This window comes from Dryas octopetala, chromosome 1 (assembly GCF_963921425.1).
Source record: "Dryas octopetala chromosome 1, drDryOcto1.1, whole genome shotgun sequence".
Classification (NCBI taxonomy): Eukaryota; Viridiplantae; Streptophyta; class Magnoliopsida; order Rosales; family Rosaceae; genus Dryas; species Dryas octopetala.
The window spans coordinates 33,181,235-33,205,820 of record NC_141366.1 but is presented as its reverse complement, the minus strand read 5'-3'; the positions used below and the strand labels follow the sequence as shown (position 1 = coordinate 33,205,820).

General features: G+C 37.6%; 1 protein-coding gene across 4 annotated transcripts; it reads right to left on the bottom strand.

The window, feature by feature from the left end:
* Positions 1 to 987: 987 nt before the first annotated feature.
* Positions 988 to 23,646, bottom strand: LOC147299924 (WW domain-containing protein). Of its 4 annotated transcripts, none has more exons than XM_086256785.1 (14): positions 23,564 to 23,646; positions 22,282 to 23,172; positions 22,126 to 22,160; positions 21,958 to 22,036; positions 21,773 to 21,851; positions 17,038 to 17,121; positions 16,749 to 16,906; positions 15,691 to 15,747; positions 14,074 to 14,233; positions 11,313 to 11,562; positions 2,830 to 2,943; positions 2,037 to 2,162; positions 1,889 to 1,940; positions 988 to 1,588 (listed from the first exon to the last, which is right to left on the bottom strand). In XM_086256785.1, the coding sequence occupies exons 2-14, from the start codon at positions 23,068 to 23,070 to the stop codon at positions 1,436 to 1,438; spliced, it is 2,136 nt and encodes a 711-aa protein (XP_086112911.1). In that variant the 5' UTR covers positions 23,071 to 23,172; positions 23,564 to 23,646; the 3' UTR covers positions 988 to 1,435. The 4 variants fall into 4 exon arrangements, 3 of the variants coding, with proteins under 3 accessions (XP_086112911.1, XP_086112927.1, XP_086112920.1); XM_086256801.1 differs by having other exon boundaries at positions 22,282 to 23,166; positions 23,564 to 23,641; XM_086256794.1 differs by having other exon boundaries at positions 23,488 to 23,622.
* Between the last annotated feature and the right edge of the window lie 940 nt (positions 23,647 to 24,586).

Here is a 24,586-nt window from a genome sequence, read left to right as displayed (position 1 = left end):
TTTTTTTGTCAAAAAACAATATTTAACAACCAAAAAGAAATACTTTTTCCCAACCAAAAGATAAAACAAAACCCCACTTGTACGTTCCTTTCATTTATGTTGTGAACTATGACCGATGGTATTGATCCTTAATTAACCATCAAATGACTAACTAAGCACATATATAATTCTAACCCAATTCATCATCAACCAGTGTAAACACAGAATTAGAAAAGAAAGCAACTGATCATAAATCACACACCATTCTATATATATATATATATATATATATATATCAATGCCAAAGAAACTACAACAATGACAAAATGAAGAGTAAAACAGTAAAACATAACAGCAACTCAGACCCAAGTATAGAAAGCATGATAATGCTTTCTATTATAGTCTATAGACTTGCCCAAATAGCCACTGATATGGCAACACTTAATTAAAAAAATATTAAATAATTAAATTAAAAATATATCGGTACGGTACGGTATTTCACGGTATTGAAAGTTTCATACCTATACCATACCGATTTAGACTCGGTACGGTACGGTATCGGTACGGTATATAATCGGTATTGTTTTTCGGTATAACATTGACACGGTACGGTATGGTACGGGTTCAGTTTCGGTATTTCGGTAATAAATGCCCACCCCTAAGTATGGTTAGTTTGATGTTAATGGGTTATTATTACACAAATAATAATAATTAAAATTATAAATATACATTATTTAATTATAATCGGGAGGGTCAGTTACATACAAGCAGGCCACAACCCAACGCGTAATTGACCCATTTCTAATCAATTTCAACCCATATGTGCAAGTTGGATGGGTTGGGGTGCCCACCTCTAGTTTTGAGCTTAGTTAGTGAGAAGGTCTCGGTGTTGAGAGATTAGTTTTGTGGAGTAAATAAGAAGAGTTAAAACATATAAAGAGCAAATTTGGAAAGATAACTAGCAAAAAGATATAAAAAAACATAAAAAATAATGGAGAGCTGGAGGAGTTTTGTGGGGTGCGGAAATTACCTCCATTATCATATTATTCATTGTAAGGTTTTACATTTCCCACTCTCAATACGGCCTGACATGTTAATATCTCATGTAGAGGTATGTGCATCCAACTCAAAACCAACTAAAATAATAGATGAAGAGATCCACGCATTATATATTGTAAGTCAAGACTACACTCTCAACATAAATTACTAATTCAATAGCATGAAGACATAATAATGCTTCATTATGTATTAGGAAAAGAATCTCAGGCCAAAAAGGTAATGATCTAGCACTACCACTATAAATTACATGCAAGCCCTTTGAATTGCATGTGAAACCCTACAAGGTACAGCTCAATGAAGAGAAAAGAAAAAACAAACAAAACTCTTCGTCGAACTTTATCCAAGCTTGCAATTGAGCGGCATTCCAACCCCAATGAGACAAAAATTGATCTGATTCTCAGTCAGCATCACCAAGCCCATCACTCCCGTCCCCTCTTTTGGATATAGGTGCAAAATGCGAACTTGATTTCTTGGTTTGTGAAGCAATTTCGGCATTCTTTCTCAAGACAGCACCTGGTGATGGGTAAGGACGCTGTTGGAAGAGAGGACCCTGAAATATACCAGAAACATAAAAGCACCTTACATAAAAGCATGGAAATGTCTCTAACTAGTACAAATCAATACAGTTAATTTCAAATCGTAAAACCAACATATGACTGGCATTTTTATGTGTATCACTGTGTATGCAGTGGGAGCCTGAATGTCCATTGGGAGACAGGCATGTATGAGGAGATGCCAACAAACCAAAATATGCACCATGTTGCAAAACTTGTGAAATACCCAAACCAAAACATGCACTTGTACTACAGATAATATCCCAAATTCATTGAGAAAAAAGTAATTAGTTTACTGTGGCAGTGGTATCAGCAGCTCGTGGCTGCACTCCTTTGAGGCCTACGACCCTGCAAATCAGCACCAGGAAGAAATTACAATTATTAAAAGGAGAAAACAATATAAAGTATCATACTAGAATGCTTAATAAAGTTTGTAGAACAAACCAGCCACCACGGGGAGCATCTGAATAAGAACTGGGGTCCATAGGATCCAATTCATCATCCTCAGAGCAAGCACGTTTTCTACTATCCCTTCTATTCCCTTTTCCCATTGGAGGTTTCTGATTGGACCTGAAATCAAAATTGAAACAAATCAAACACCACTTCCACCCCCTATCTTTGTTGTTTCACTCTAGTAGTTCTAAGATCATTGCTCCTAATGCACATCCATCTTTCTTCAGACTTCAGAGGAAATCACATTCTCAGTTTCCCCAATCTTTTCTGATTAATCATCCAAGTAATAAAGGAAAAAAGGAAAATGTTCCCAGGTGCAGCTCTGGGTTCATTATTATGGTCATGAAACATCAAACATCTACAAGAAAACAAGACTTTTAGAGGCTCCATCTTAATTGGGTAATAAGTAGCATAGTGGGCTATCACTCCTTGTTCGAGAATCGAAACAAAGGACCTATGGAACTATGATGAAATTGGAAGAGACAATTCAGAACAGTGTCATTATTTCATTTTCCTCCCAAGGAAGAATTAGACTCCAAAGACAGCGCTGTAACTTGTTCTTTTATTCTTTTTTGGTCAAGTACTTTTCAATCCTTTAACCACACAAAATTAAGTTTTAATTTCAGAGCAATGAAAAGGAAATATATTATGGTCAATGGTGGAGAAACATAATGCCAGTTCAAGACAGATTAACAGCATTTCAGGTTCAAAAGACGCTTATAACTTTGTAGTTGAAAGGAATGCCAGTTATTTAAAAAAAACTAGCTCCATTAAAGAGTTGTACCTCTGCGTGGGGGCCTTTCTGTCAGAATCTACTTTTGTATCTCCAGGATTTCGGGTCTGATGATTGTTATTCAAACTAGTCATCACATACTGGCTTTGTGGAAGATTAAGAACTCTGCAAGTGATAAAGTATTCCATTAAGACCAATTTAAATTAAATTTTTGAAAGCAAATCAGTGGATACAGATTCGTAGGCACCAAGAACCACAATTAGGGAAAAAATAAAATAACAGAGAGAAATGTATCTGCAACAAGGTTGCTTTGAATTTTTTTGTCGATCAAAGTCAAATATTGTCCAAAATTTATACCAAATTCTAATTCTCTGGTGGTTACCCTAATAGCATAAATAGTGATCTTTTGAGGTCTACATCTTACACAATTAACCTGGATGTCTATATCAATTTCCAGAAGGAACATGATTGCTTATAACAAAATCAATTGAAATCCGAATATGCTGTTCCCTACAGTGTTCCTCAAACAGGAAAAGCCTGCAAATAAAGACCTGAAAGCATTTTTGCATTTGCAACTATTCCCATTTACAGCTTATTGCAAATCATAACACCGTAGATTGAACAATGACACCACCTCACAACTAATTAGATGCTCCTTCTTTCCTTCCTCCATCACCTTCCCACAAAAGATCTATCATGAAACTCTCAAATCTTTTACCAACTCCAACTGGAATTTTGAATAGTAATAAATAATATAGCAGAAAACTGCTAATTCTGCCCATAAGTCCTTTCTACCCTACTGTCTGAACAATACCATAATCTTCAGAACAAAATCCACCCAATCCACTAGATCCCTTTTCTTGTATATCAGGCAGCTACAGTTATCGAAAACATTTTCTCCATTAGATATCCCATATAGTGAAACCAGTCTAACCAGATCCATGGTTGCACTGCTGCTTGTAATTAAATCAAAGACCCTATCTCCACAATTTTTTCGAAAAGAAACATAATTTCACTAAACGAAATTCTACCTAACAAGAAACATAATTTCACTAAACAGAAGACAAGATGTCCACTGGCCTGCAAATTCTACCTAACAATCTCTATGCTATAACACCACCAGAGAAAGTACATAACAAAAATCAGAATCCACAATAAAAAGACACAGCCCTACAATCAGACATAATGACAGAGAAAGAATAGTCCTTAAACTCCGGAGAGACCGAAGGCCATATATGCGCAAAACCAAACTTTCTTCCACAAATTGTCCCAAAGGAGGAGCCATAGGATACAAATGAACAATGAAGAAGCTGATGGTCCAATCTGGATAAAGGCACAAAAACGTCATCTACACTGAACCATATCACTAGTATTCAACCTCCCGTGAGCCATTACCAAGCTAACACCCATACTGTTGTGATTTTGACTCGTCGGAGTTTCTAGGAATGGCTGACCGGTCGCCCGAAGTCAAAGAGTCCAGTTTTGGGGCAGATTTTGGGTTTCCTAGTGGGGTACGATTTTGGAAGACAAATAGGACTTGCGCAAGACTTTCCTAGTGTGGGAAGAAGTTCTAAAGGGTTTTCCTTGTGTACAAGGGAATAGAATTAGCTAATAGGTAGATTACCTAATTTTATTAGGTTTAGGAATCTATATTGTAAGTGGTAAGCCTATGCTCTATAAATAGGCTGCTGCAAGTCTCATAGAAATTAAGAATAGCTAGAGACTTCTAGGGAAGAAACTCAAAGGGAGAGTCGGGTTAGAGACTCAAGGGTAAGTGACTTCAAGGGAGGGGTTTTTCAAGAGGGAAAAACACAAAAGAGCTATTTGTGCAAGAGAGAAGAGAGCGGCTGCGAGTTGGGTAGTCTAGGGTTTCAATAAGTTCTTGTAATCTTATTCTATACATAGTGCAACTGTGATTCTCTAAGGGCGTAGGCAAAGTTCGCCGAACCTCGAGAACAAATCTTGGTGTTCTTTACTGCTTTATTGTTGTTGTTATTGTGTGTGTTTGCTAATTGTCTAATCATAGAATATATCAAAGAAAAAGGTCACGAAAAGGGTGTTAATTCACTACAATTGGTATCAGAGCTAGGTTAGGCTTAAAACGTTTCTGCGATGTCTAGAGGAAGTTGAAGCATGGACTTAGGGGATATAAGGCCTACTTTGAAGCCATATGATGGCAAGGATGATTTTACAGATTGGCAACGGATGATGAAGAATGTGCTGGTGCAGTAGGATTTGGATAATGCACTTCTTGGTGAGAAGCCGACAACCACGTCAAAAGGAACATGGAACAAGGTTCTCAAGAAGGCCAAGAGTTCAATAGAGATCCACATCACAAGATCCGTGAGATCTCACATCACAGAGGCAATGACAGCAAAAGAAGCATGGGACAAGTTAGAGTGTTTATACGGGCAAGATGGTGTCCAATAAACTCTTCTTAAAGGATGAACTCTTCGGACTTCGACTAAAAGGTGGAGATGTAGCGGATTATATATGCAAATTTCATAATTGCATAGCTAATCTCGACAAGGTCGAAGAAGTTTACAAGGATGATGATAAGGCTATCATCTTGCTGAGATCCCTGCCATCTTCTTTCAAGCACTGACGAACAACTTTCATATTTGGAAAGGAGACTCTTAAGCTTGATGACGTGGTGCAAGCGCTTCAGTCATATGCAAAGTTGGATGATTTGACCGAAGGCACTCAGTCATCACAAGGCCTTTATGCTAAGGGCAAGGAGAAGAGCCAAGGGAAGGAAAGGAGGGGCAGATCTAGCAAAAAGGGGAAGTCCAATGATTCCGATGAAGAAGGTGGTTGCTTCGAGTGTGGTTCACTAGACCACTGGAAAAGGGATTGCCAGATATGGCTGGAGAAGAAGAAAAAAAGGGCTGAAAACTCAAGTAACGTCGTGGTCGACGATGGGGAGCTTTTGGTGGTATCTTCGGGTAATTTTACTCCGGATGCAGTTTTCAGACGTGTGCAAACAAGGAGTGGTTTCATACATATGAGAAATCTAATGAGGGCAAAGTTTTGTTAGGAGATAACTCTACGTGCAAGGTTCATGGCATAGGCACGATCAAGGTGAAGATGCAAGATGGAATTGTTAGGTTGCTTAAGAATGTGTGATATGTTCCTACATTAAAGATAAATCTTATCTCTCTTGGAAGTCTAGAGAGGAATGGGTATGCATTCAAGTCTAGAGCAGGGAAGCTCCAAGTCTCAAAAGGATCAAGTGTGATTATGAGAGGGCTTGTGCAATCTAATAATCTCTACAAGCTTTCGGGGGTTACAATGATAGGTGGAGCAGCTGCGTCTACCAAAGAGAGCTTGGATGTTGCGCTCAAGGAGCATTGTGACAAGGGAGAGCAATGACATCATCTCATAAAGAAAGAGTCTCATCAAATAGGTTCTATGACAAAGGAAGAAGAAGCAACAAGCCATGATTGTTGCTTGGTTAGTTATTCATCAAAGATTGACTTCAAGGATGCAGCAAGGGAAGTCAAGAAAGATGAGGAAGGTTTGATTGTTGTTAAGGAAGATGCAACCATAAAGGCAACCAAAGTGGTTATGAAAGAAATTCCAGTTCAAGGGAAGGACAATTCCGAGCTGGTGGGACATAACACAAGGGTTGAAGAGTTTGGGCAGCAACAACAATCAACAAAGGTTCAAGAACAGGTGGAGCAAAGGAGCACACGGCAGTCCAAGCCCAAAAGTACCATCAAGCTAACTCACAAGTTTTGGTGAAAAAAAGACAGAGGTTACTAAGATGTTAGTAAGGGAAATCCGGCTACATTCAAGGGGGCTTGTGAGAGCAAGGAATGGGAACGTCAGAGGTGTGCTAAGTTGTCTCTACAAAGGAAATTTGGTTGGAAGTTAGTTCCTCAATCCAAGGAGAACATTGGCTATGAATGGGTTTATGGAACAAAAGGAAAAGAGAATCTTGAGGCTGCAATTAAGATTCGAAGGTACAAGCTCGGGTTGAGCTTACTCAATCTTCAAAGTTAGTTGATTGAGGTGGAGCACCTTCTCACTTAAGGTGCATTGAGGCAATAAGTTTATTGTCAAGGTGAAGGGGTTCTTGGAGGATTGTTCGAGGTTACTTCAAGACTGGAGAATATCTCGAAGGTACAACATTCATGGCTTTGGTTCCGACTCGCCAAGGTGGAGATTGTTGTGATTTTGACTCGTCGGAGTTTCTAGGAATGGTTGACGGGTCACCCGAAGTCAGAGAGTCAAGTTTTGGAGCAGATTTTGGGTTTCCTAGTGGGGTACGATTTTGGAAGACAAATAGGACTTGCGTAAGACTTTCCTAGTGTGGGAAGGAGTTCTAAAGGGTTTTCCTTGTGTACAAGGGAATATAATTAGCTAATAGGTAGATTACCTAATTTTATTAGGTTTTGGAATCCATATTGTAAGTGGTAAGCCTATACTCTATAAATAGGTTGCTGCAAGTCTCATAGAAATTAAGAATAGCTAGAGTCTTCTAGGGAAGAAACTCAAAGGGGGACTCGGGTTAGAGACTCAAGGGTAAGTGACTTCAAGGGAGGGGTTTTTCAAGAGGGAAAAACACAAAAGAGCTATTTGTGCAAGAGAGAAGAGAGCGGCTGCGAGTTGGGTAGTCTAGGGTTTCAATAAGTTCTTGTAATCTTATTATATACATAGTGCAGTTGTGATTCTTTAAGGGTCACACGAGGACGTAGGCAAAGTTCGCCGAACCTCGAGAACAAATCTTGGTGTTCTTTATTGCTTTATTGTTGCTGTTATTGTGTGTTTGCTAATTGTCTATTTATAGAATACATCAAAGAAAAAGGTCACTAGAAGGGTGTTAATTCACTACACATACCTTAGGTGGTACTTTGGCTTTCCAGGTTACATGAGACAGACTAAAAAGAGAAAGAGGAGTTATCCTTTAATTGCATTGAGAATGATTTGCATGAGAACACCCCAGAAGCTAGAAGCCTCTAACCTCAAAACCACACAAGGCATGACAACCAAAAACATAAACATATTTCACATATATACATACTCATATATACACAGAGAACCACTAAACAACGTAGTGAAGACCCCCTACCTGGTTTACAAGAAATTCTTCAATTTGTCCTCAAAGCACCATCACCATCCCATCAGATCCACAGTTCAGACAAGTCCTCAAGTCTCCAAACGGAAGTCCTTATGCCAACCACATAACCTCAAAGTAAGCTCTCCAACCTTCCTTATTAGTTTGGAGATTTATTATTAGGCTGAGGAATATAAGTTGGTTAACTAATTAAACTGATTTGAGGATATAAGTTGGATTATTTAATTATGTATTCATATTCATTATTTTGAGGTTAATTAGAGGCTTTCGTATCAGTATTTAATAAAATCGGATTTGACTAGAAAATGTTGGATTAATTGCTAGGCTTATTTACGTTGGACTGAGCCTAGAAAAGTAGTTTCTTTTTCAAGTATTACTTGAGAAATAAAATAAGTAGATTAACTTAGGGATCAAGGCTAGTTAGACTCCAACCTAAGAAGTTAAGTAGGTTGAATTAAAGGTCAGTTTTGAAAATATGTTGTGAAACTTGGATTAATATCAGACTAGGGATTCCAGTTACCTATGAAAGTGTGAAAGCGGTGAGCTATTATTTGATTTCACTTGGGGATACAGGCAAGGCTTGGACACCAAGCAAGGGATCTTCGCTACCGTAGTTAGTGGTTTTTGTGTGTGTATGAGTATGTATATCTGATTGCATGTGAAATCTACATATGTTTTTGGTTGACATGTCATATGTGGTTTTTGATATACTGGTTGAGATATTTGGCTTGTGTGCAATATCTGTGATTGATTGATGACTTGAGGGTGAAGGGTCACGTATAGTTGACCTTCCCCTAAACCTCCAGAGGATTGTGGCTAGTGTGGTATAGACAGGTGAAATGGAAATTCGCTACTCCTTTCCAGATATGGATGGTTGAGTGTCAATCTTATCAGACATTGTTCCTTAAATAGTCACAACTTTGATTGTGTATGTTGATGACAAGGTGGTTTAGGCAGTGTTCTAAAAATCTCTCTAGGTAGCCGCCTAGACGCTAGGCCTTGGCCAGCCGCCCTGATTAACACCTAGGCGTTTTTTAATTATTTTTAAGCACAAAGTACTAATAACAAGTAACAATTTCTCGGAATACTCATCTCAACAAGTAACAATTTCTCTGAATACCCATCTCAACAAGTAACAATTCTCTGAGCAAGTAACAATTTCTCTCTTGTATGAAGCTAGTAAGGCCCCCCTAGGCTAATACTAGTACTAATAAAAAAACCGCCTAGGCGCCCGCCGAGGCTCCTAGGCGCTAGCCCAGCCCTCCTACCGCCTAGCGATTTTTAGAACATTGAAACAGGCAATGGCAGTGAGGAAATTTTGAATCTCGAAAACTATTTGGCAAGGTAATTTAAGATGAATCTGAGTGAATTAGTTTTGGGTAAATAGGTTGCAAGGTCAAAGGAAGTATCTTTTTTCTCAACACAAATATAAGTCAAGGATACTAACTAAAACTGGAATGTTGGATTGCAAACCTGTTCATAGACCCATTAAACAAGACCACAAGTTGAGGTAGAATGCTATTCAAGTTTCATAGATAAAGGAGAGACATAAGAAGCTTGTTGGGAAGTTGATATACTTGTCTCATACACGGCTTGACATAGCTTTTGTTGCAAATGTGGTAAGTCAATTCATGCATGCACCTAGTAAAATTCATATCACAGCTGTAGACCGGATCCTAAGGTACCTGAATCTGCTGCAGGTAAGGGGTTAATGTTCTCCAATCATGGACGCCTAGAGATTGGAGATTATACTCATGAAGATTGGGCAGGATCTATAATAGATTGGAGATCAACTTCTAAATATTGTACCTTTGTAGGTGGAGCCTAGTCACATGGCGTAATATAAAACAATCCGTTGTGGCTAAGTCAAGTGGTGAGACAAAGTTCACAGTCGTGGGACAGTGAGTTAGTGAATTGTTGTGGTCGAGAGTTTTGATGAGAAAACCAGGTTTCAGTTCTACGAGCCGGAAAAACTCTATTATGACAATGAAACAGCCATCGCTACTGCTAATAATCTAGTTTACATGATTGTATGAAACATGTTGAACTAGACAAACATTTACTCAAGGAGAAACCTCAGAGAGGACAAATTTGTATTCCATTTAAAAAGTGAGGATCAGCTGGTTGATAACTTGATAAAGGCGGTTTCTAGCAGAGTTTTCTATTCTTTTCTTGACAAGTTGGGCATTCAAGACATCTTTACGCCAACTTGAGGGGGAGTGTTGGAATAGTTCATTAGTTTAGAATATTCTAGAGTCCTCACATGGATGTGCTTCCTGTTGTAATTAGGGGTCAATGATTCCCTTAGTTATTAGGATTGACTTTCTAGACTTTCCTTATTTGTGTATATTGTGTATATATATAATCCCCAAATTGGAGAAGAACAAAATGTAACAGAATGTTACCCCGAAATACTTTTCTACACCCTTATCCAAACAGCCCCAAACCCTTTTTGGTTACAGTACCAAATCCAAAAAATCCCACTTCACATGACCGTAGGCTTTCTCAAAATCAATCTTGATATACAATTCCTTTCTTTTCCTCCTTTTGCATTTCCTCCACAACCTCATTTGCAATTAAAAATGCATCTAATATCTGCCCTCCCTTTTACAAGCTCCCCTTGAGGTTGAATCCCCCAGTACCTCCCTCAATCTCTATGAAACATCATTAGACTTTCTAGACCCTTAAGGTTGCAATTAGGATTGACTTTTTAGACTTTCCTTATTTGTGTATATTATACATCTATATAATCCTCCAAATTGGAGAAGGAACAAATATAACAGAAATTTACCCCAAATTACTTTTCCACACCCTTGTCCAATTTTTCCAAACAGCCCTGAACCTTTTTGTTCCAGTACCATATCCAAAAAATCCAAGTCCACATGATCGTAGGCTTTCTCAAAATCAATCTTGAACGCAACTCCCTTTTCCTCTTTTTGCACTACTTCCACTTCTTCCGCAACCTCATATGCAATTAAAACTGCATGTAATATCAGTCTCCCATTACCTCCCTCAATCTTTACGACAACACCTTTGCAATAATTTTAGACAAATTTGTCACCAGACTAATTGGTCTAAAATCCCTACTCCAACTGCATCCATTTTTATTGAAATAAGGCAGATATAAGTTTCAATTCATTAATGCATTAATCACCCCATTACTATAAATTTCCTCATAAGCACTCATCATATCCCCTTTTATAATACCCCCAACACAGCTGATAAACTGCCGAACAATTTCTGTCTAGACCCAGTAATTGTTCAATTTCTAAATGAAATAATCAAAGGGAAATGGTTGTATTAAAAGATCCCACAATGGTCTTTTGGCACTCATGATTGAGCACTTATGAACACAAAAACATTAAATTAAATATTCAAAAATGGAACACATTCTAATCACAAATTATATGGTGAAGTAACCAACTGAAGTCAAAAGATGGTGAGGTCATCCTACCTTGTGCAATGATTGCAGTAACCCCACATCTGAACAAGGCCAACTCCCCATCCACCACAAGCCATGCATCTCTTTAGTTTGGATGATTGATCGTTTTCTCCTTGTAGCTCAGACGATTGGTCATCCCCATAAACATTAGCCGGATTTCTAGAAACCATGTTGTCAGAATGTTGAGTTGCAACTTGCTGTGATGAGTCTGGGTGCTTCCATTGTGATACATGCGTCTTTGTATTGTAGTAATACTTGTGACCTGTGCATGACAATAGGAAGGTTTCAAGATTGAAAAAGAGAAACAATAAACAATGAAGAGAGAGAGAGAGAGAGAGAGATTGCAAACAATGAGTTATCAACAAAATTTTGTCTTATTGAGAACCACATGTAATCTGGTTATGTTTTGCTTCCACTCCCTTTCCCCAACAAAATGTCATTTTACTTGATCCAATTAACATTTCAAATTTAATAATTCTTACATCACCAGGAATCTCCTTATTCAATACCTTCAAATTTTGATTACCCCTTACAATTTTTAAATACTTAAACTTAACTCTCCTCCCACCACAATTTGAAATTGTCCTTAAAAAAGCTACAACGTAAACCACATATTATCAAACCTGAATGGAACAGGACCCCAGTTAATGTATCGGGCAATGGTCTAACAAAGACCTTAACCGTAGCTTACTGTCTAAATTAGTGTACCCCTCCTCCTTAGTAAAGAAAAGAAGGTTCAATTTCAAGCGGACATCCTCAGGTTTGACTTATTTACAACCAGACCCCACTAGTTTCATTTATTCACTCGCACATCCCCTCTTTTTAATAAAAGATATCACAACTTAACGATCAAAGGGTAAGATATCATTTACCTTTTAAAAATTAAAAACAAAAACAAAAATATCTACACCATTTAACCCTAAGAATATAAAATAAAGATAAAAAAAATGAAAAAAAAAATGTAGGAGTCATTTTCTCTCCATCTGTCTTGAAATGGAGGCCACCATCTGCACTACATCCCTAAGAATTGGACAGGTCAGTCATCTTCAATCCCATTGGATTACTCATTTGATAGCAATACTCATGCTCATTGGTCAGTTACATTCATACCCTAAAATATAAGCACAACATCTTTACTCTGTGATCTCCTTCGGATTCTAGAGAGAGAGATATACTAGCAATCTCGCAGTCGAAGAAAGGGAGAGAGGGGCCCTGCCATTCATAAATTGAATTAATCTGGATGTCGTCTGCCATAGTCCCCACAACCACATCAATCCTATTCCCTTCTATGTTCATGAATCAAATCAATCTAAGAAGGAAGAGAGAGAGGCCTTGTTCACACGCTTGAATCCATACTCCCATCTCCGAATCAAGCAATCTCGCTAGTCCAGCTCAAACCCATCTTGCCTTTCACCGATACCCGAAACGCCAAAAGCCAGCTTGACCACTCGGGTTCTGTCTGCAGACTATGGCCCACAATGGCACATAACTCAATTGTGTTTGTCACTTTTTCATACCACCTTTACTGTATGATCTCCTTCAGATTCTAGAGAGAGATATACTAGCAATCTTGCAGATGAAGGAAGAGAAGGGGCCTTGCCATTCAAAAATTGAATTAATCTAGATGTCATCTGCCATACTCCCCACAACCACATCAATCGTATCCCCTTTTATGTTCATGAATCGAATCAATCTGAGAAGGAAGAGAGGGGCCTTGTTGATGCGGACATCGTTGACAAACCATTTAAAGTTTACCAATGAAGAAGATGGAAGAAAAGATCATCTAATTCAACTCTATCTTTGTGGTTGGATTAGTTTTCTGAATTGTTTGTCATGTGTTGTTTTTAGTTTTCCTATTTTAAGAAGGATTTGGTTTGATTTCCTATTTTTATTGGGATTGACTTTATGTTTTTTTTTTTTTTTCCTGTTTCTAGTTGGATTAGGATTTCTATCCTAGAATAGGTTTGCTTTCCTAATTCCGTCAGGTTGAAGTCTAAATAAAACCCCCTTTGTACCTCTTGGAGGACAGATTATTAAGTTATAACATTTTCTGAGTTAGATTTAGTGCAATATGAGTATTTTTGGTGTGAAGCCAAGACTGGGTGTGAAGCCCCTGGAGTGATTCCAGTTGTCTTTTGTTTCCGTTTAATTCAAGTTTTATGTGTTTTTGTTTCCTCTAATTTATCTAAACCTTGCTGCCCAACCCCCATCCTACATCACTTGTTCACATTGCTCATGGAAAGCTTTAGACACATCCATTGAACTTACTCTCAGTCTTCCGTCCAAGAAACCGATAGACACATCCATTGAACAAGAAGGCCAAGCATACCGCGCAAGTTTGAGATGGATATTGTCGAACTTGCGCGGTATGCTTGGCCTTCTTGTTCTTCAATTGGCAACCAAATCAGTATCCATTGCGGCTCTTGATGCTCTTGAGGGAGGGTTGTTCTAGGTCTTAAGTAATAGAGTGGCATGGATCTCTCTCTCTCTCTCTCTCTCTCTCTCTCTCTCTCTCTCTCTCTCTCTCTCTCTCTCTCTCTCTCTCATTTTAGGCTATTTAATTTTTCATCGTTCATTAAAGTTTTAGTACTTCTGTTTTCATCGACCAGTCATTCACAGCATAGTTAAGTAGAAAGTTTAAATAAGAGAGCCAAGTGCAATTACCATGACTCAAGTGTCATTTACAGTCATAGGAGATGTCTATGACTTTGCAAAACCCCTAGGGATGTTTGGTTACATTGCTCACAACATGCATATAATATTTTTGGCATACCTGTTGTTTCATCTAAAGCCTCGACCCAATCTTCTGGAAGTGGTAAAGGTGATGGAAGTGGTGTGATAGAAGATGTTTCCCCAGGCTTTTCCCATTGACTCCTCCTTGTGGTTTCATTATAGTAATACAAAGCACCACTGGAAGGGTCTTTTGCCTCCACCTACGTAGCAATTCAGGAAGTTATAGGCTAATAGGTGCATGAAAGAAACCCACAACAAGAAATTTTGCAAAGATAACAACTTTACTACTTGTGAAAGCATAAGTATGGCCTATTTACGTATGTATTAATCACATTGTACGTCTGCATATTCGCAACTTTTAGCTAAGAACAATGAGATTATCGTTTTTTTTTTTTTTTACTTGAATCACATACTTAAAGTCTTCAGGGATGACTCATAGAGTCATAGGAACAAGTCTTTTTTTTTTTTTTGTCAAAACAAATCAATGCCAACCCTCCTGAAAAATCCATTATATCGTATAATTATTGTGCAATTTAAAATAACAGTATATTTACATCATCTTTAATTTTAACGGAAGTTTCAATGTTCCAGCTCTTTATGACATAACCAAGACAACGTGTGCAACCAAGTGGGAATTAGGGATGAGAATGAAGTGTGCACGGTGTATTCCATCCCATACCAACTCCCTCTCAACACACGGCTGCACATAAGTGTGCTACAACGGTAGACTGAAGTGGTACAATATTCATATGCTAAAGCAGCTATGGAGGATAGTGGTTTGGTTGAGAGAGTGAAATACAAAGTAAGAAAAGGAAAAAGGATTGGAAGTTAACTAAAGTAGTGGGATAGTGTGTAACGACTATATCATCCTTGGTTCTTTAAACAATTATCAAATTAATTGCCAATAGTGAAGGTATATTAGACAAGTCTTCTTTCCTAAGGCCTCATTTGGTGTACATGCTTAAACTGGACTATTACCCAAGATTCAATTGTACTAGATTGGAGAGGATAATTTCAGAACATTGTTGTGTTTGGAGCAATTAGACTAAAAATCTGAATTAGGTAAATAATGTTGTCATGTGTTTGATATACCATAGGATTGGATTGGATTGGACAGAACCCAAACCCCAGACATGGACCCCAAGTCTTCCCAAGCAATGGAACCCCAAGCCAAACACTAGATCCTAGACCTAGACCAAAAGCACCAAAGCCTATACTTAAACCTCAGTTTTGAACCCAAACACAAAACACGGGCCCTAAGCCTTGGACCCCAAGCACAAGACCCAAAACCCTCGGACCATGCTCAGGACCCTGACCCCAAACCTCAAAACTTAGACCCCAATGACAAACCACATAACTCAGAGCCTGGAACTCGGAAGTGGGACCTAGGGTCTCAAATCCTGTACATGCTTTTAATTTAGCTTGCAATAAGTTGTCCCAAATCCCTATTCCAGGCTTGATTAGATTAATCCAGTTCAACCTCAGAACAATCAATTATATGATTTATGGTCCAAAACTAATTTCTAAATCACCCAGTTAAATTCCCATGATATGGTCTTTGGCACTTTGCACAACAATTCTATACAGCAAGGTTGGCGTAAAATATACCTAATAAAAAATGAAATTAGAAAATATATATCTCGTAACTGATACGCACCCATCCAGGAGGCAATTTCCCATATTCCATCTGTTGAGCTGAACTACTTTTCAACTTCTGAAATTTAAAGTTAAAAGGTTAGTTAAAGTAACCAATAAAAGAGATAGGCTGTGACTCACATACAGAAGAAATTCAATGTCAGAAGTTGAGTAGTGCAAAAAAGCAATCAGATCTAAAAGTTGCAAAAATTTTAATAAGTTAAAGATATATTAAAACTCAAACACCACTTTTCTTTTTAATAAGTAAGAGTAATTTTCATGAAGAAAACAAAAAGGAGGCACAATTTTATTTAAGAAAACCAAAAGGGGACAAAATCTTCCTGTACAAAGGAGGCTTATAAGAGAAGCAGCAATATACATATAAGAGAAATTGAGGCCTCAAATTTAAATCATCCATGAAAGCCAAAAAGGAGATGGAAGAAATAAACTATAACAAGATCGCCTATCATGACCTAGGGAATGCAGTCTCCATATCGAAATAATACCCCCAAAAAAAAAGTCAAAATGGGGCTCCCTATAATTGCTTTTATATCCCAGATCAACCTAATACACAAGTACAGTGAGAGTTAACAAAAACTTGCGGAATGCACATAAATAGAACTAGGGTATCAAAATTTCCCCCCTTGTATCCCTCGCATCCTCGCTAAGGCCAAACTTGTTGTGTTGTAATTCGCCCGACCCACATAGTGGTACCAAGTTGACTCGAATATATTTGTCACATTCGGGGGATACATTCATAGGAACAGTGGAAGACCCCAAAAAAACTATTCAACAATGGGACTCTCTGTAATTGTTTTTCTAACTCAGATCGACCTAGTACACAGCCAATATTTGACTCAACACATGCTTGCACAACCTATAAATAAATAGAACTTGAATATCACATCAACTACAAAGAGAAAGGCATTTTCAGAAACTCCATTTGAACTTGCACAACAATATTGAAGAGTATATTATTAGGACCAATTCTTTTGTCTCTCAAAACAATGTAAAACACATTCAAAAATGTGGCGGTAGAAGGCTTGATAAAGGGAAATGATTTTCACGGTAACAACTTACAAGATCGCCTTTTTTTGAGTCATCTTTAAGAATACCTCTATCTCTCAACTTCTGCTTAAGATACTCGGGCAATTCTTTAGCTGGAGGTTTCTGTTCAAACTCTTTATCAGGCTCAAAGTTCTTCCGACCCATCTCATTATTTCCAACTCCCAAATTTCCTAGGCATCGTATGTAAGAAATGCTCAATTTCTACAATGTACAATCAAGAGAAAAATAATAATAATAATATAACAATAATAAAAACAACAACAATAATAAAAATAGTCTGAGTGTTGCTGATTAGTCTTACTAGGTGTAGTAATATTAGGCCTTGGAGCACCATAATACGCACCTCCTCCTGGAACACCATAGCCATTCCCAATTTCTATGTTACCTAGTATGAAAGCAGTAGATGGAAGCATTATTCAGATCAATCCAGAATGCAAGCTTAGCTATTTTGTTATGTTATTGACATATCAAATCTGGAAATGAACTTCAAAGGGTGATCCACAGAAACAGCTAAAACACCTACAAAATTAGGTTTATCTCATTTGAGCCCATATTTCACTTGGCAGTACATTTTCACTCGTTCCTTAAGCAATTGTATTCTTGTAGTTTCGAATCACACAAAGCCATTTTGTCAAACAATTATGAGCTTACTTGGCAAAAAATGATCTGGATAATTTACATGTGTGCAATAAGAAAGAGAAGCTCAGGAATGCACCCTACAAGTTAAAACTAATGTCAACACCTTAGAGCCATTCAAGAGTGAAGATCTCAGCTATGGAATTTGGGTTAGAGGCATCGATTGCGGGTGTTAGAGTTAGAGGCTCTTGAAAGAGAAGTGGAACATTTTAGGGTTTGGGTTAAATATAACAATGGTCCATGAATTTTACACTGATTCTTAATTTGGTCTACTAACTATACAAAATGTCAATTTGGTCCACGAAGTTTCCAAGCTATACCAAAGTAGTACAAACGTTAACTTCCATCCGAAAATTAACGGAATTAGTCACATAAAAATGTAATGAACAGACTGAAATGCCCCTAAAAATGTGGTTACTTGTTGTGCACATGATCAGTTTCCGTTAAATTTTTCGATGGAAGTTAACGTTTGTACTGCTTTGGTACAACTTGAAAAGTTCATGAACCAAATTGACACTTTTTATAGTTAGTAGACCAAATTGAGATGCACTGTAAAGTTCATGGACCATTTTTGTATTTAACCCTTAGGGTTTTTTTGACTTCTACCAGGTGGGATATCACTTATCAGGTAAAAGAGTAGTTGGGCACTTTTTTGTTTTAAAAAATATGAAGATCCCAGCAAAACAGTGCCCCTAGGTTCGGCTTTTTAAGTTTCTACAGTAACTTACAAAACAGCGCTACTTTGTCTAGGAGATTTTTTTTTCTATTTTTTTAAAGGAAACATACTTTTATTCACAACAAAAACAATACAAAGTAGTGGATAAGACACCCACCACTGAAACTACAAAGTAAAGACAGTAGCAGCTACCTTCCAACCTAATAATATATCAGACCAGAAAACATCTTTAAATTCCCGTGATACAGAAGCCCAAAGAGCTGAGCAGTACCGAACTTTCCCCACAGTTCCTCCACCCTCAATCCTTTGTAATCTTCAAAAAATTCTTTTGTCTCTTTCCCACGAAATTACAGTCTAAAGCACTGAAAATCCAAAGTATTTTTGCTTTCTTTCCACCTGCAAAACCTCAGAGCCTTTCATTGAGCAGCAAAAAACAGCCATAACTACCTTCCCAACGTAGGTCGCCTCCTTAAACAATATCAACAATAGCCTTGAAGATACTGGACAATGAATCAGAACACCACCCAACCATTGAGGAGAGAGACATGCGTTTGGCCTTCTTTTTTGCAGCAAATCACAAGTGTTTAGCTTTCCGTGCAAAGCAATCCAGGCTAAAACCTTAATCTTGGGAGAAACCTTTGCTTTTCAAATAAACCCAGCAGGAGCAAAACTGGGAAAGGCTTTATTTTCAAAAAGAAATTTAAAACAAGAAAAATAACCTGAAGCTTCCAATCTCCATATTCTGAAATCGAACCTCTCTGGCAAGCTCACTCCCACCAACAACTGTAGCAGCTGTCTAGGGTATATTATAAAAAAAATAAAAAATAAAAACAAACAAAGCTTCAAGGGGTGTACACTTCTGCAATTGACATGCATTTTTTGCGCCTTTAGGACACGAGGCTTATCCCTCTGCAATTAGGATTACACCTTTTTGGATCGCCCATAGGTACAGGGACACCTGAGGCATTCTGCCGCTGCCTCACCTTTGAAAATATTGGACCGGACAGCAAGACAAAAATCCCGATTTCTATTTTCACAATAGTTATCTGTTCAAAGATACCAAACCTTGTTTAGGTCTTTGCACGAGAAAGTGATTTGGGAATTGCACATTGGAGGAGCAGCCGGTCATTTTGGAAGAGACAAGTCAATTTCCATAATTGAGGATCGCTTTTATTGGCCTAGGCCTGAAACGAGATGTGGCAAAGATTATTTCACCATATCAACTTTCCAAATTTCGAAAGGAACAAAATACAGGTTTATACATGCCACTTCATCTGCCTCATTAGCCATGGCAAGACTTGGGCATGGATTTCGTCTTTGGGTCGCCAAGAACGATTCAAGCTCATGATTCTATTTTTGTTGTGGTGGATCATTTCTTAAAAATGATCTACTTTATAATTATTCCTTATTCAAAGACTTCAGATGTTCCACATTGTTAAACTCTTCTTGAAGGGAGTTGTTAAACTTCATGGTTTTCCTAGAACAATTGTTTCCAACCGTGATGTGAAATTCATGAGGTACTTCTGGCGCACCCTATGAAAGTTTCTGAGTACAAAGCTGGAGGTTTCTTCTTCTTTCCATCCACAAACTGATGGTCAAACATAGATTAATAATCGAAGTTCGGGTGGCCTAGTTGACGATCATAACAAAATTTTGGACCAGATTCTTCCAACTGCTTAATTTGCATATAACAGCTCCATAGATCAGTCCACTGATTATAACCCCTTCGAGATAGTAACTTGCTTACTTCCCCGCAAGCCAAATGATTTGGTTCCTTTGCCGATCAAGGCATGTCCTAGTACTAACGCAGAAGCTTTCAGTAAGCATATTTGTGCTATACATGATGTTAGGCGTAATATTGGTCCAATGTTTTGTATGGGTTCATTATATGACCGGAAGTCATGAATTACATTTAGTAGCCAGCCTAGTAGAATTATGTATAATGCTTGTGAACCTTTCTTTTGAGACATGAATAAACTTAAAAAAATTTCCAGCAAGCTCATTCTTCTCTCTAGGATAATGTGATGCATCCTAACCATAGGTGTGATGCCTAGAGTCCCATTGGTGTGATGCTAGTAGTTCCTATCCTTTCCTTGCTTCCCTAGAATTTCTATTGTTCTTTATCTACCAACAATTTACAGTAATCAAAAAGCCCAATTTATACACAGAATCATTTCCACATATTATTCCTTATCAAGCCCCTTGTGAAGCTGAAATTGTATCACCTAACACCTCCCTGAATCTAAGGGTATAGCTTTGAGATAATCTTGTACAAACCTGAAGCCAGACTAATTGGCCTGAAATCCCCACCTCTTACTGCAACTCATCTTCTTGGGATAAGAAAATACAAGTCTCAGTGGTTTGTGATTACCACCACATTTTTTGAAATTCCTCGAATTACTCTTCAAATATCCCGAAATTTCTGAAACATTGCCAAAGTAAAACCATATGAACCAGGTGATTTATCTTTACCAATAAAAAATTGCTCTCATCAATTATTCTTCTACAAAGGTCTACCCAACCACCCGACTCCAACCTCAGGCTCCAATGTAAGCGCTCAATTTTTGGTCTTAAGATCCCTTCGCTAGAGTACATATTGCTAATAAATTTTAAAAATAAAAAACTAATTATTTCCATCTCAACTAATCTGTCATCCTCCATAATGAACCCTTCTCTTGTCTCTAATTTCTCAATCAGATTTCTCTTCCTCCTCCAACTACCCAACTTATGGAACATTTTTGTGTGATTTTCTCCCTTTGCCCACTCAACCTTGCCTTTTTGCCTCCACATGATTTCTTCTCTGAAGACTAACTCCTCAAATCTCAATCTTACCTTAGCCCTCTCTCTTCTCCCTCTCCCAACTTAAAACTATTTCATTCTTCTGCTAAATCCAACTCCTTTTTTCTTTCTCCCAAGCTTCTTTCTACAAATAATAACTTTCAATTTTCAACTACAAGCTTTTGGAAAAAAAAAATAATAATGAGGATATCTCCAACAAAAGGTTGTACTAAATATTGAAGATTCCAAAGGATTTTCCTTATTCCAGCCAAAAAAGTATCCTTGTTTTGGATTTCCCATCCAGATTTTCTCACATTAAACTTTGATGGAAGATGTTATTCAGATTACGCCAACTTCAAATCATTGGCATCTTCTAGAGACATCATTTTCAGATGACCAATACTGCTTAAGGCAAAATAGGATGATTTGAATCCTACTTTATTATAAAAAGAAGCTTCAAATCATAGGCATCTTTCAGAAACATCATTTTCAGATGAGCACTACTCCTTATGGGAAGCTAATAAATCATGATGGAGATATGCTCTTTACTTGAAAAAAGAAGGGAAAATCTCCTGTGACATTTGAAACAAACCCGCCACTGCCCGTGCCTTACTTTCTTTTTCATTTTCCTTCAAAGGAGTTTCAAGTATATAACATTTAGTTGTACTTATGTCTTAGTTTTCTCTCTTTTTGTTAAGAGGCCACTTGTTCCTCTTTACAAAATCCTCTTTTTTTATTATAATAACAAAAAAAATTTAACAAGAACATAGGTTCAAGAGAGTTGGCCACAAAAGCAAATGAAGAGAAAAACACAACAGTAAATGAGAAAGAAGGAACCATAAACCTTTTAATGGGGGACAAACTTCCAAGGTTTTGAAAAAAGGTATAACAGTTGAGAAGAGAAATAATAGTGCATGTCAACCTAAAGAAGGAACTTGCTACCAACCTTCTTCAGCAGGGGTAGACTTCCCACGTTTTAAAGCCATTTGAGCACGATGTTCCGTGGTCATCTTCAGTAGATGCTCCTGTAGCAGTACTTATAATTTCAGAATAGGAGATGATACACAGTGGGCCTACCTATAAAGTTGATGCTGCAACAAGAGAAAATTAAAACAGTTTCAAATTACACACCTTTAGAGCGTACGGATCAAGGCGTTCTGAGAAGATGTCTAAATCATCCTTAGGAGACCCACCCACACCTCTTGCTTCTCTAAGATTATAAAAAAAAAACATCAAACTCAATATTTACAAATCCATCAGAAAAAGAGAAGATTTTAGTAAAAACAAATATATACAAACCTTTGGCTACGAAAGATATTTTGGGTAGATACTTCCTATAACGCAGACAAACCATAAATAATCACATAAGTTCAAATAATGACATGAAAAACATAAATAAGCCCTTCACATAAAAAGATAAAATAAATAATAGAAACTAAAAAAAAGCATACGCACTTGTTCATGCAACACCACATTTTGCGCAGCAGCTTCAATTTCACTAGCATTTTCAAAATGTAGTCTGGAGTTTCTCATAGATGCATGGAGAGCACCATGCGTGATGTTGTACTTTTTATTGACAAGATCAATATCAGAATTGTTATGAATAATTGAAGTGGCGTCACTGTTTCTCTGATCTTTTGCATCAATACAGTTAGTTTCTTGAGTGGTATCCTTCATCCGGGGGATTCCTTCACTCTCTGCATTTTGTTTGTGTGACTGCTGCTCAATCAGGACAGCAGCATTGTTGAGCATATTTGATGAGTCATTCTGTGGAGCACTGAATTGTCGAGAAGAGTGAGCTTCTCCTGACCGGTTTGGATGATTGCAGACCAAAGTATTCTGCTCATATGAGGTAGGAAAGTTGTGGTGAGCACCAGATTGAACACTTTCTGCATGCAAGTGAGAAGCATAATATTCAAAATGGTTTTCAGGTCCAGCCAGATTAACTGAACCAGGACCCTGTGGTGTAAATGTTTGATAGGAAGACTGGGGAGCAGTGGGAGCGAAATTATACTGGGGTATTGAACTCATATGTGGGTAGAAGCATTGAGCAGTAGTATTAAAGGTTGATTTTGTAGGGAGAATAGAAGACGGGTAGCTTCCAGAAGAGCTAAAATGATGGTGAGGTCTCACCGTGTTCTCAGAACGCTGGGGAGGGCATGGTAAGGGTTGAGCTGGATTTGATGAATATTTCGGCAAAGACTGAACACCGGGAGGGAGTGGCTGATCTTGGGAACCGTCCATATTTTTCAATTATTTAGCCAGAATGAGTACTCCTAAAGTCCTAATAAAAACCCAGGTAAGTTAATAGACCATGTGATTTTCAGAAGCCCCAGCCTGCTGCACCTGCACCAAAACGTTTACTACTTTAGTACACATCTACAAACACGTTTACACACATATGACATGACTAAAAGCACAGGTATTTGTTTACTCAGAGGGAACTTTGTTATTTCTGTGTTATTATTCAGTGACTAATCCAAATCAAAATCTCAGGCCTATTTGAGCTTACATTTGGCAGTATGTTGAGAAATCATGCAAAAACTTCTCGATTTAAAAAAAAAAAAAAAAAATTTAAGTAGTTTACATCAATTTGGCAATCATGAGAGAGCCAGAGAAAGAGAGATTCTTTCAAAGGCAAGTTACAGAGCAATTTCCTACCAGGTATTAGGTAAAGATATAGTCTTCCAAGGACTAGAAGTAGGGATGAAGACGATGGGAGGAGGAGGAAATTCACCTTCTTGTATTACAGGACAGCAGAGAGCGGAGAGCAGCAGTTGGTCGATTTTGGAGAGCCCTATTCAGTACTTTCATATTTTGATTTTGGAGGAACTAGACATGTGCACAAGAGTCGACTATGAGGGTCAGTGAACACTTGTGGGCCTGCCTTCATCTTTTTCCTTTGGGCCGAGCAATACGGAATAGGATTCGATACCGAAAGATAAAGCCGGCTTCTATATTCTACATTAACACCCTATAATAATAATAAAATTATTAAATATAACCGATAGATCGTCACGTGTTGTAATTAATTTATGTGTAAGGAGATTGTTAAACGACATATTTATATTTGTAAGGTATACTATTAGGATAGTGCTAGGGAAACCATTTCTTTGTACCATTTAGTTTCTCTAATAGAGGTGAGCCTCACTTGTATTGGTGGGTCCCAACTCTATTAGAGAGTTAGTACAAAAATATGGTCTCCCTAGTATTTTTCATACTATTAATAATATTCACCTATATTATAACATATAAGTTGGTTATATCATGTGTTAATATATCGATTATATTGAATAATTTCTCATAATAATGAGCTGACCCTGCAAAAGTTTTTTTTTTTTCCCAACTTTTCCTATGAGACCCCGAAAAATTTTTCCTCAACTCTTCGTCAGTGCGCCCGAACGAATGGCAGCGCACCACGTGTGCGCTGTCAGTCCAGTCAGCAATCAATTTTCTTTTTCCTATTTTTCTAATTTCTCCAAACTTTTTAAATTCATCAAAAATAGTTCAGGACTCCAAATAATTCACTAAAAAATCCTACGAACTCATAAAAATGAGTATTAATTCTCTATAGCATCAAAACAATTTTTTTTACAATTTAAATTCACAAAACACAAATGGACCGCCATTTATTTTAAAGAAACTTCAAGCTTCTAATTGCAAAAGAGTTTGAAAAACATGTGCTAACACAAGATAGAATGAAAAATCTGAGTTGCTACACTCAAGCCCAATGTCCAACGCCCGTTTGCTCACAGACTGA